Source organism: Lissotriton vulgaris, chromosome 7 (assembly GCF_964263255.1).
Source record: "Lissotriton vulgaris chromosome 7, aLisVul1.2, whole genome shotgun sequence".
NCBI lineage: Eukaryota > Metazoa > Chordata > Amphibia > Caudata > Salamandridae > Lissotriton > Lissotriton vulgaris.
Window position 1 is genome coordinate 224,106,948 of NC_141695.1, and position 13,723 is coordinate 224,120,670.

General features: G+C 42.6%; 1 protein-coding gene across 1 annotated transcript in view; it reads left to right on the plus strand.

Moving 5' to 3' along the window:
* The window catches only part of LOC147701260 (IgGFc-binding protein-like), a 464,605-nt gene that overhangs the window by 384,929 nt on the left and 65,953 nt on the right, over positions 1 to 13,723 (plus strand). The window contains exon 17 of the mRNA XM_086929326.1: positions 2,533 to 2,898. Within this exon, the coding sequence (XP_086785452.1) occupies positions 2,533 to 2,898 (366 nt within the window). The remainder of the gene's footprint in view (positions 1 to 2,532; positions 2,899 to 13,723) is intronic.

Here is a 13,723-nt window from a genome sequence, read left to right on the forward strand (position 1 = left end):
GGTTGTCAGTGGTTGGGTTATTTCTCCAGGTTTTCTCGAGGGTGCGACATAACTTCTTGGATTTCTTAAGGTCATTGTTGAACCAGGGGGCCTTTTTGCTACCTTGTGTTATCTGGTGGTTTTTCAAGGGTGCTAATTCGTCAGCGCTGTGGGTGATCCATTGTGTGAGTTTGGTGGCGGCTTGGTTTGGGTCCGATGAAATGGCAGGAGGGTTTTGGTTAAGCGATGTGGTGAGTTGGTCGGTGGTGATTTTATTCCAGTTTCTTCGAGGAATAGGTTGTGGGGGGTTGTGAGTCGTGGTCTTTTTGTAGCTGAAGTGGACACAGCTGTGGTCTGTCCAATGAAGAGCTGAGGTGTGATCAAAGGAGATGTGTTTGCTGGAGGTGAAGATAGGGTCGAGCGTGTGTCCGGCTAAGTGGGTGGGGGTGTCAACAAGTCCGAGATTGGCCAGGTTGTCCAGAAGGGTGGTGGTGTTGCTGTCATTTTTCTTTTCCAGGTGGAAGTTGAGACATGGAAAAGAAGTATCAAACACCCATTTAGTTATTTATACAGTTATACATACACCCCCACACTTACCTCTACAGAAACTTATACATACTTACCCTCGTAAACAATCACTTATAGAAACACATACTTACTTATTCAGGAACTCTTCCAATCTCTCAATCTCACATACACCAATACTCACATATACTATTTTAAAACATATGTAGTCACTCATAAAGACACTATTGAGACTGTCATTCAATCACTAACACACCCATACACACACTCATCCACCCATACAGTCCTGCATACATGCTGTCTCCAACACATACAAACAATGAGTCACTCATTCATGCATCTATGCACTAAGTAATACCCCCAACGCACCATACAGACAATCAGACGCTCATACAGATAGTCATGAAACCAACTAATAACCCATATAGACACTCATGTAGCTACTCACCATCCAATGCAGCCACTTATACACAACGTGAGAGACTGATACAGATTTTTACATATTTAAACATTACTCACTAACACATGTATTCACTAAGATACACTTAATCAGTCCGTTATATAACCTATTTTACAAAAAAATCATCCATTTAGACATTTATATACCCATTTATTCGATCTTGAGATGTACATATTTAAAACATATTTAATTTTTAGAAAAACACACATTCACTGGATGATGTCCTAGGGGATGTCATTTGTGATGTCATCAGTGATGTCATGAGTGATGTCACTGACCATGTCATGACTGATGTAATATGTGATGTCATCAGCAGTGCATTGCGGGCGCGCGAGTTATAGTTAGCTGAACTAACTATAACGGGGGAATTTCAATGGTTTTGAGTGAAATGTCCAGCTAACTAAAACGCCCTGAAACCTATGGTTTTTCCAGTGAATTTCTAAGGTTTTTTTAATGCTAATTCCTACTATAACGTGCATGAAACCTATGTTTTTTCAGTGAATATATATATATATATTTTCCAACAGTCCCCTCGAACAAGAGCAGATGCAGGCACTCACGGTAAGCAGAAATGTCTTTATTTAGATAAGTCAATAAGGGGATGTCCGTCCTGACGCATTTTGGATGGTCCCAGCCTTTGTCAATGAATACATGGTGAGTGATGTGCCTGTTTGAATGAGATTACAGGGTGAGCAGTGAGAGTGACAAGTGAGTGAAGAGTCACATGTGTACAGGGTGATGGTTGTGCTCATGTGACTGCAGGGTGAGTGTGGGGGGGAATTGTGAGTGCATGGTGAGTGGTATGAGTGCAGGGTGAGCGATGTGCTCATGTGCCCGCATGGTAAGTGGAGAGAGAATGGCATGAGTGCAGTGTGGTCACTGTGAGGGCAGAGTGAGCAGTGTGCTCCTGTGAGTGCAGGTTAAGAGGAGGATGAACGTTGTGACTGCATGGTAACTGTATGAGTGCATGGTGATCAGGGTTTCAGATATAAGTTAATATAAGTTGAACTTTTGCGATTATGGCATCAATCAAAGAACGAGGGTGGAGGATATAAATATTTGCTGATCCTGCAACAAAAAAATCTCCCGATTAGGGTTGCCAGCCCACCGGATTTCTACTGGCACCACCGGATCTTGTGTCCTGGTCAGTACAAAAAGTACTATTAATTGTGTTCTAGGACTGTCTTAATGATCCATGGCAAATAATTAAAGGAAACAAAGATAGAAAAGCCATGTTACAAATTAATGAAGTGTCATTTCTCTAAGCCTTTCACGCATTGAGCAACACAAAAAAATCAATTGCTCCAAGCCAATAGAATTGATCAGATTCCATATACAATATATATATATATATATATATATATATACATTTTACAAAAGGTATATAAATGGTACCAAACCACATATTAATTAATCGTGGCATAGCTTTAAATGTAAGTAAGTATGTACTGGTTTACACCAAACTGTCCTACTAGTAGAGCCAAAAAAAACTTGCATAGCATATTGGTGTGAAATGACGTCTTCCTCAGCTGTCCTGATGGATGCAAATGTTGTGTCTTGCCTTTCAGAATGGAGGGTCCATCGTGTCAGCAGATTGTTCTCAGCAATGCACATGCCAAGGACGTGGCAATCTTGTTCAGTGCTCCGGGTTCAGCTGCGCCAGCGGATCAGCCTGCGCACTGAAGGATGGAGTGCGAGGATGCTACACCCAGACCCTGTACAACCAGTGCACCTTCCCGCTTCCCACCATTCTCAGGACACTTCAGAATGTGGCCAGCATAGGCATGGATCTGAGCTCCACCTGCAATTTCACGGATCCCAACTTCTACGTGGTGATGTTCAACTATATGACATCCATACAGCCTGGTGGCGTCTCCCTTTCATTTGTAACAAAGACATCTGCGATTGACTTGAGGAGCAGCCAAGAAGTAAGGGTAAGTGGGACAAACTCCTCGACGACATGGCAATGGCAGGTGACTCCCAGAAGTGTAGGGTAAGTGGTACATTTCTCAAAGATTGAAGCAGGGTCAAATCCCTGTATTGCCTCAACTTCCTGTGATTTTGGGAAAATCATTAAGAAAAATGCGTAATTTAGTCAAGCATTGTTTTAAAGTGCTCTAATGCAAGTTTTGCGCGATTAAAAAACTGCATATAAAAATACATTTCAGATCTAAGGAAGGAGTATACATTTTGGCATTCTAACTAATGTGGCAATAATGCAAACGTCCTAATTGTGATTCCATACATTTTAAAGTGCCACACTTCTATTCTTTGCTGCCACAAAGATCATTTAAAACATTGATTACCGCCAGTTCAGGATGCAGCATTAAAAAACAGTAATCAGGGCACTGGTGGTTACTCTGAAACTTCGCAAGCAAACCACTAAAATCTTTATTAATGCTTCACAATAAAAGTATTACCTCATCAGGGAGGAAATGGACTTCATTTGAAAGAAAGAGAGGTGCTTTTAAAACGCCAAGTTGGATTACCTCCATATCAAGGTAAATTTAGTTTCATTATTTTTGCAGATTTTATATAGCACAAACTCGACCAGACGGTATTGGAGAGCTTTACATGAGCACCGATTACATTACACATTCAGGCACAGGGAGATGAGGTGATTTGCCCAGAATCACAGGATGTGGACGCGACACTGAGGCTCGAACCTTGGTTTCCAGCATCAAAGTCAGCAGTCTAGCCAACAGACCACATCTCATTCTGACGATGTTGTGAACTATTTGGATTGGGTGGTGAAATAGGTTTGAAGGAAGTAAAATATTTAGAAATCAAGGGCCAGCTGTTTGAATAATCTGTCACAAAATACGGGTCGCAAATTGCAACCAGTATTTTTGCGACCCGTAAAGAAATTTACCAAAGGACCTTTATACTAATAGGTTTGTTCAAAAAATTTTCAAGTTACTGTGGCTTGTAACCCGACCTACCTATTTTTTATTAATCTAGCAGGTTGCAAATTGCGACTCACTACAATTGGAGGCTAATACAAGGTTTATTCTTGGTGGAGTCAGCAGACCATCTTCTTTGTCATTGCTTTGAAATAAAGGAAATAGGCCTGCATTTAAAAAGAAAAGCTTATTGTTGAGAGTCCCCAAAAGTCTCCTTCCTTTTAACAAATGGCTTAGTACTTTGTGGTTTCATTATTTGTTCAATGTTTTGCGACTGGATTTCACTTGCAAAACATTGATTCATAGCATTAGGATTCAGTGAATAGGAATAGAATTTCTTTATTCGATTGTTTGCATGTAACAATCATAAAAGAGCATTTCATACAAGTTAATCCATACAGTAATAATAAAATAGGGAGAGTAGTATTACAACAAGACATTCACAAGCATATACACAATAGTATGGTTAAAAAGAATAAAATACATTAGAAGTGAGAGTACAATCAGCAGCAGAGTTAGTTACCCTTCCATGCTTTTTCTATGTTTAACTGCGAGTTTTAAGAAACTACATACAAACATGGTACATTCACTATTTAGCATTTGAAGGTGACACAGTGCAGGTCTGAATTGTACAAAATTCAGGTGCTTAAGTAAAGGTTTTAAAAACAGGTTACGGGGGAGTGTATAAAACTGACAGAAAAATAAAAAGTGTGCCAGATCTTGCGGAGACTTATTGTCGCAGCCGCAAGCTGGCAACACTTGTCCTCTATGCGCTCCACTTGGTACAGCTAATAAAAAATGGAACATGTTAAATCGGAACCTTGTTAATAAAAAACGGTCATAACCGGACATGGGCCAGGACAGGTAGGGTTCCATATATAAACAGGTTTTAGTTAAGGCATACTGTCTCACACTGCTTTTCTTGTATTCATTTTCCTCCCGTGTCATGCACCTGGACAGCATAAAAGTGTTCCTAACAAAGGTTACATCAGTTTTGGTTATTGTTTCGGGGGATAAAAATAAATCTGGTCGGCCTAATTCAAAAAGCCACATTCTTACGTATTTTAACCATGGGATCTTAAGTCTACCATCCCACTGTAGTGCCTCTTGAAGAATGTTTCTGGTAAGAGGTATGGCTGTGTTTAGCCAGCTATTCAGCCAGCATAACAAAGGATTCACGGCCAGCTTATCACTTAGATATGGGATGCCAAGTTCCTCATGTACCGGGAAGTTGGCCGTCCCCCTGGGTAACCTTAGGACCTGTTTTAAGAAGTTATTCTCAGTAACTTCAAGGGCACCTAGTGATTCTGATCCCCATATTTCACTTCCATAACGTGCAATTGCGGTGCTTTTGGCTTGATATAACTTCAAGACAGCAGCCACCGGACTATTGCCCATTTTTCTAGTGAAGTCCAGTATTGCCGCGTTGGCCCGCACTACCTCGCCCTTTTTCTTTAGTATTGCTGGTGCCCAAGTTAATTTGTGGTCAAAAAGAACACCAAGGTACGAGAAGGTCTTAGTAGTGGGTATTTTATCTCCGTTTACAAAGTGAGGATATATTTTTTTTGGAGATACACCTGTCGTCATTGTAAAGGATTTCGAGTTATTAATGCTCAGGCCACGGGAGTTCATGAAGTCATTAAAAGAATCTAGCAGGATTTGGAGACCGAGCGCCGTTCTAGATATTAGAACGGCGTCGTCCGCATATAATAGGACCGGTATGCCCTTCTTGCCAATGTAAGGAAAGTCTGTACCAGTTTTTAGTAGGTGCTCCTCCAACTCATTAATATAAAGATTAAAAAGAAAGGGGGCAAGGATGCACCCTTGTCTGACACCTCGGGTTATTCTAAAATCTCTGGTTACCTTCAAATCATGGGTGTAACGGACGTTTGCTCTTGTGTCCGAGTGGAGGTCAACAAGAAAGTTGACCAGGTTTTGTTCCACCCCCATTTTTAACAGCACCTCCCATAGCCTGCCTCTGTCTACGCAGTCAAACGCGGACGATAAATCCATAAAGGCCATATGGATCGTCCCTTTTCTTGCTAGGGTGTATTTACTGTTTATTAAATATAGATTCAGACATTGGGTTATCGTGGAGTGGCCTGGTCTGAACCCATATTGTATTGGAGACAGTATGTTATTATCATTGGCCCAGGCTGTTAATCTGTTTAGGATAATACCCCCCACCACCTTTGTGACTGAGTTAATCAGGGATATGGGTCTGTAACATGTAACACTACCACGATCACCCTTCTTAAAAACAGGGACAATGGTGGAGGACCCCCAGGCTTTTGGGCAACCAGCCAAAATACCTGCATTTACAACTGCGGTGATGACTGGTGCCCATAAGAGAATGTTTGATTTGAATAGGTCGGGTGGTATACCATCGGGGCCAGGTGCTTTGTTACAGGTTAATCCTTGTATCCCCTTTTCTACCTCCCCCACTGTGAAACACAACACATTTTCATCAGAAGATTTAAAAACAAAGTCTGCTTGCAAATTATCACTTTTAAAAATTGTGCTGTAATGTGACATCCACTCTTCCTCAGGTATATTGGTCCCGACAATAGAATTTAAGGGGACGTCAAACATAGGTTTGTTTACAATGCTCCAGAACTTGGAGCTATTACCCAGAATTGCAGGATCACATAACTTCTCCCAAACACCGGCTTTTACTTCTTTTTTCCGGGCTGCCAGGACTGTCTTGTAGTTAGATCGCAGTGACTTAATAAGGACAGGGTCTCTTGGGGTAGCCTTGAGTGCTTTTTTTAAGTCTCGTCCGGCCTTTGAGCAGGCTTGATCGAACCACCCTGGTTGGTGTTCATGTTGTCCCTTTATTGGTACTGACAACATTTGGCCAATTTTCTCAACAACAGCAGCAAAGGCAATCAGAGTCGCTTCGGGCAAAGTAGATGGAGAAACACAAAGATCTAGGTCATTACCACAGCTAGTGGTAATTGAATCATACAAGGAATCGCTGTTAACCTTTGACCACTTCAGGCGACGATTTCCGTTGATGGGTTTTAAGACACCGTGATCAGGTCGAGGCTTCCTATGATCAAAAAGGTCACCTCCAATCCTGATTGACAAAGGGTTATGGTCGCTGAAGATGCTTGTTAGAATTTCAAAGTCAGTGGCTAAATCAACTAGATCTCTTGAGAGGAATATGTGGTCTATGTAGGAGCCTTTACCGTGGCCTTTGTACGTGGGGACATTAAACTGGTGTGAGTCCTCCAGTGTGGTCATTCAGTGTTTGGAAGGGACGCCTACAACACATCCTTTCTAGATACCAAGTCTGTATCCATCCACTAACTTATTCTAGGAGGCAAAAAACTTTTCAGGCTTCTAAATGGGATCAGTACATATGAAAAAGGAGTTTTAAGATTACAAACGCCCAATCAGAGTGTGTTAACTTAAAATTCCCTAAATGATCTCTCAATCTGAGAAGGAAAATTTTACATAAAGGCATAACCAGCAGGTATGGTTTCAGATTTTCCATCAATTCCAGATCTTGGAATGAGCTCCCCATTTAGGCCTAATTCTAATAAATCAAATTTAATGGGGCGCATTTATAATCAATTGCTATGGTCTGCTGATGTAAAATAGGTGCTAAAAATCATTTACTTCCTCATCTCAATTCTTTAATAGTGACAAGTTAACCCCAATGCAATGCAATCATCCACCATCTCCCAAACTGTTTATTAATTATGGCCAATCCATACTAAGGGATTGATTACAATGGCAGAGAAACCACCACTGGCAGCCTGCTGGTGGCGTTTTCCCTGCCATCGTGAAGCACTGCTCAGCCAGGCATATTACGATGGCGGGCGATGTGCTGGCAGACACAAAGTCCGTCGGCCATGGGTCCGCCACAGGCAATCGTTTCGATTAGCTGACTGACCCACCAAGCATCTCTAAAATGGTGGCGGTGCCTAGTAGGCACCGTCTGCCAGATTAGGATGCTGCATCCTCACCAGCCTGTGTATGGTGGTTCAACCCCCATTCACAGGCCGGCGGGGATGTACTTTGGGGGCCCGTAGCGGGCACCCCTTCAGCAGGGGCACTTAAGTTTTGTACTCGGGGTAGCTAAAATTGTGCACTCATCTGAGCACAGTGCTGTAGAAGCAGAAATCCTCAGTGACAGAGTGGTTTTCAAAAGGAGATCTATAATACGGAGGGAAATGATCAGGAAAACATGTATTCTCATTCACTTTTCTCTTTCTCTAGGCGACCTCTTTCTGTATCACCCCATGGGTGTGGATTCACCTGTGTCAAGTTGTATAGGAGTTGGAAGATCGCCTGGAGCGAAAGCAGCCAGAACAGTTGTGTCTTGTTCAAATGTCTTAGATCCAGGACCTGTCTCCATTTCCCGGACTTCTTCTTTATGAGGAAGACATTTTAATAGAATCCCTTGTTTTGATGGCCATATAGAAAATCTATAGCTCCTTTGTGAATAAGAAGAGATATATCAAGAAGTAAATTAGCTAGATGTTTATGGCATCTCTTTCATAGAGGATTCCTGGGAGGATTTTGAACATATTCCAGGGTGTGACCATGACAGATGGTATCCAGAACCCATTTGTCCAATGAGACATCTTTTTATTGGTCGTAGTAAATGGTCAAGTCTGTGAAAGAAGGTGTCAGGAGATGTGAAGGGGTGACTGGTGCATCAGAACTGTTACTGACGTTTGGAAGCTTTGAGACCCTTTCGTCCTGCTGATGATCTTCTGTGAGTTGTTTTTCTCATATAGGATGCAGTAGGTGGTGCTCTATATGACTTCTGTGGAGCCTACTGCTGTCAAAATCCCTGTTGTAATGTAGGGTAAGGTTGGTACCAGTATGATTGAATTGACTAGATGTGAACTGACCTCTTCATCTATTGGCTTGAAAGCTCTGAAAACTGCAATGCTGGAATGATCCCAGCGAACATGCCATGTCTGTCTCAGCCTTAATGGATTGTAAGGCATCTTCTACATGCTTTCCAAAAAGATTTTCCCTAATCAAAAGGCATGTCCAGAATTTTAGCCTAGACCCCCCGACGGAAAGAGGTAGCTTCCAGCAAACCTTGATGGTATAACTCTGCAGCTACAGCCATTTGCCTAAAGGCTGTAGAGGCAACATTCATAGCTGTATCAATATTCTCTGAGGAGGCCCTTTCTCATTCTTGTAAACCTTCCATAGCCTTTTACTGTTTGTCCTTTTTTTAAAGTCCTCTTCTCAGGTCTCTTTAGAGAGGAAGGGGAGACTGAATCTCCTTTTGTAACTGGAATATCAGCCTCTGTTGATTTTCTATGACGTTTGGTCTTCTTAGAATATTCTTCATATGAGGAATCCTCCTCCTGGTTACACTTTCTGTTGGGTAAGGATGTTCTTGGGCTTTTCACATCATATGCTTTATTCTCTGAGGCTTTTTTCTTTATAAGCAGCAGAAGTAATCTTGCCTCTCTGTCTTTTAAGGTTTGTGCAGAAACAGTACTGCATTGTGTACAGTCGTTTGGCTTATGCCTAGGATATAAACAGTGTAGTCATTCTTTCTGTGGGTCTTCTGAGAATAATCTTGGTTTGCCACAAGATTTACGTGGCCTAATAAGTCCTTTCACATACTCTTTTGACATGATGATTAGTCAGCAACACACTCAGCGGTTACCGAACTACTACTTGAAGAACAAATCTGAAGTCAAATAGTCAAAAGGTGACTGGTTGCACTGTAGAACTGAGTGGAACTCAGGGAGAATCCTTCACACACAAAGTGCGGTTAGAAATCTGGGTGGCCTTAAAGGGGAAGAGTCCACAGGGAGCTGCGCTCTGATTGGCAGAGTTTTGGTTCTTGCAAAACAATGTGAAATGGTTAATTTGATTTTTCAGTATTGCTTTCAATGCTTCTCTTGCACTACTTGTGATTATTAACGTGGGACTACCACCATGATGACGGGGAAGAAGCATGTGTTTATATAAAAGATTCAACACTGGAGAATGTATTATTTCTATTCAAAACCAACTTAAACTACACAACCATTACAAATTCAAACGTTAGAGTTGTAACTTCATAGTTATGAATTTAAAGTTATTATTTGCGCTGTGCCAAAAACTTACTGTAGCCAGTAAACCTCTCTACAGATTGCTGTCAACTCGCGAGCGGACCTAAATTAACTATAACTTGGCCATTTACCATTCACACTCTTATCATAAATTATGACATTTGAGATGTCATGAGTGTTGTTATGAATGCTATGATTTAAGATGTTATAAGTGATGTAGTATGATGGTATCAGTGGTGCATGGGGAAGGTTTGAGTATAAAAAAGCTTTAACCTTAGTTTTTTTTAAATTGAATTTCAATTGAAAAAATAAATAAAATGGGTTTAAAATCGTCGAGTGTAGTGTCATAGAATGGAATAGATTGAGTAGAGTGCTGTAGAGTGTAGTGGCATACATTGGAGTAGAGTGGAGTGTTGCTGAGTGGAGTGTCGCTAAGTGGAGTGTCATAGAATGGAGTGGAGGAGAGTGTTGTTGAGTGAAGTGTTGTAGAGTACAATGTCTTAAAGAGGACTGTCATAGAGTGGAGTATTGTACATTGTCGTAGACCGGAGTTGCATCGAGTGGAGAACAGTGTTGTACAGTGGAGTGTCATAGAGTGAAGCAGAATGTCAGAGTGTGGTAGAGTGGACTGGCATAGGGTGTTGTAGAGTGGAGAGGCATAGAGTGGCGTAGAGTGGAGTATCTTAGAATGGAGGAGTGGAGTAGTGTGTTGTGGAGTAGAGTGGAGCAAAGTGGTGTGAAGTGGTGGAGAGGGAGTGGTGTAGAGTGCATTACAGTGTTGTATAATGGCATAGAGTGGAGTAGGGTGTCAAAGAGTGGAGGGGTGTAAAGTGTCGTATAGTGGAGTAAAGTGCAGTGGTATACAGAGTCATGGCATAGAGTGTAGAGTGTTGTGTCATACAGTGTTGTACAGTGTGGTGCTGTTAAATGTTGAGGCATCGAGTGTCATGGCGTAGAGTGCAACAGCTAGAGTGAAGTGAACTCCGATCCCTCAGAATCATGGAAACAGTGTAATACTTTTCACTCAGTCACTCGTGCTTACTTTTTCTTAGAGAGATGCACAGAACAAACAATATGGACGTTTTTCAATCAGCATTTATTGACCCTTCGTCATTCTAGTGTAAAATAGGTTTGCTGAAACAATCATCAGCACTAGGAAAGTAAAAGGATGGTAGATTTCTACCATTTTGCTATAACCATGAATACAGGCAAATATAAAAAGTATATAAGAGAAAAAAGCATACTCCTACGATTCTACCCTAATTACATGTACCTAGCATGTATGTAGATGTAAGGCCAAGAATCCCTCTAGGATAAAGTCAACCCCATTACCTGAAATAAGAGACTGTAGGACCCCATCTTGGTCTCGAGCTAGAGTGTCTGCATGCAGGAAGCTCAGCGTCTCGCGTCAGTGTGTCGGCATGAAAGTCGTTATCTCCTCTCTCTATCTCAGCAAGATGTGATGCTTATATACCTGAAGGTATCACAAGAGGTTCTACCTTATTGTGTCACTGTCGAACGTAGGATGACGTTGGGAATGAACCTTGTACATAGTTATTATGCAGGAGATGATAGTCCTGCTGACTTTCCAATAATCCAAGGATCCTCATGCATAATGTATGAGGCTATTGTTCAGGGAAAACCCCACGTTCTGTAGGCAGCACTGTAACTAGGAGAAGGGTCAGTCCTAGCAGCCCGTTATGTATGTAGTGTAGGGATGAATATAGGTGAAAGGTTGGGATGATACCCAGACCTATATTGGGGGATACCTATATGGAAAATAATAGCATGTGATACAGTAGACTGGAGTGGCATAGAGTGGAGTTGTGTGTGGTAAATTATAGTGGCATGTCATACAGTAGCATGTCGTACAGTTCCTCAGAGTGGAGGGGCATTGAGTGGACTAGCGTAGAGTGGTGTGGCATGTCATTGAGTGGAGTGGCTTATCATAGAGAAGAGTACCATGTCGTAGAGTGGAGTGATATCATAGAGTGGCATGTCGTAGAGTGCCTTAAAGTGGAGGTACGTAGAGTAGTGTACCATAGAGTGGCTTATCTTACAGTGCAGTGGTGTGTTGCAGAGTGGAGTGGATTAATGTAGAGTGGAGTGTCATAGAGTGGAGTGGCTTGTCATAGATTGAACGGGTGTGTTGTACGGAGGACTAGCATGTTGTAGAGAGGAGTGGAGGGGTATACCTCTGAGTGTCTTTTGTCATAAAAGCTTTTTTTTTTTCAATAGGTACATTGGTACTTCCTTGGTAGTTTGGAGGAAGTACAGTGGTATATATATATAGTATTTCAAGTGGGACACAGACATCGTCAAGTGCCTACAAAGACCAGGATTCTTTGCGACCTGCAACATTGAAAACGACCACCAGAGGGAATTAATTAAAAGGACTGAGCAATCACCTGGCAGTTAAATAGGCGGAAAACATCGATGTCCAGAGATCACTCCCCCGAAGAAGGCCGAGTTACTGTGCTGAAATGCATTGGGATAAAAAAGCTGTAATCCCGTCTTGAATAAATACTTCATTGCAAACGTGACCTTGTGCGACTCATCTCTTTCCCAGCCGGGGAAGGTGTTCATGATATTACAAACGGCGTTGTCCTGCCGTGGAGCCACGCACCTCAAGCAAGAGCGCCATTCCTGCCCGAAAATAGGACGTTTTGGGAGCAAGCAGCAATGCAACAGGGCAGCGGCAGCCACCAGAAACCGAATTCTGGCGTGAGTCCCCATTGTGCATCAAAGTGGAACATGGGGTAGGCACAAGCAGTATTTCAAGCGGGACACAGACATCGTCAAGTGCCTACAAAGACCAGGATTCTTTGCGACCTGCAACATTGAAAACGCCCACCAGAGGGAATTAATTAAAAGGACTGAGCAATCACCTGGCAGTTAAATAGGCGGAAAACATCGATGTCCAGAGATCACTCCCCCGAAGAAGGCCGAGTTACTGTGCCGAAATGCATTGGGATAAAAAAGCTGTAATCCCGTCTTGAATAAATACTTCATTGCAAACGTGACCTTGTGCGACTCACCTCTTTCCCAGCCGGGGAAGGTGTTCATGATATTACAAACGGCATTGTCCTGCCATGGAGCCACGCACCTCAAGCAGGAGCGCCATTCCTGCCCGAAAATAGGACGTTTTGGGAGCAAGCAGCAATGCAACAGGGCAGCGGCAGCCACCAGAAACCGAATTCTGGCGTGAATCCCCATTGTGCATCAAAGTGGCACATGGGGTAGGCACGAGCAGTATTTTAAGCGGGACACAGACATCGTCAAGTGCCTACAAAGACCAGGATTCTTTGCGACCTGAAACATTGAAAATGCCCACCAGAGGGAATTAATTAAAAGGACTGAGCAATCACCTGGCAGTTAAATAGGCGGAAAACATCGATGTCCAGAGATCACTCCCCCAAAGAAGGCCGAGTTACTGTGCCGAAATGCATTGGGATAAAAAAGCTGTAATCCCGTCTTGAATAAATACTTCATTGCAAACGTGACCTTGTGCGACTCATCTCTTTCCCAGCCGGGGAAGGTGTTCATGATATTACAAACGGAGTTGTCCTGCCGTGGAGCCACGCACCTCAAGCAAGAGCGCCATTCCTGCCCGAAAATAGGACGTTTTGGGAGCAAGCAGCAATGCAACAGGGCAGCGGCAGCCACCAGAAACCGAATTCTGGCGTGAGTCCCCATTGTGCATCAAAGTGGCACATGGGGTAGGCACGAGCAGTATTTTAAGCGGGACACAGACATCGTCAAGTGCCTACAAAGACCAGGATTCTTTGCGACCTGCAACATTGAAAACGCTCACCAGA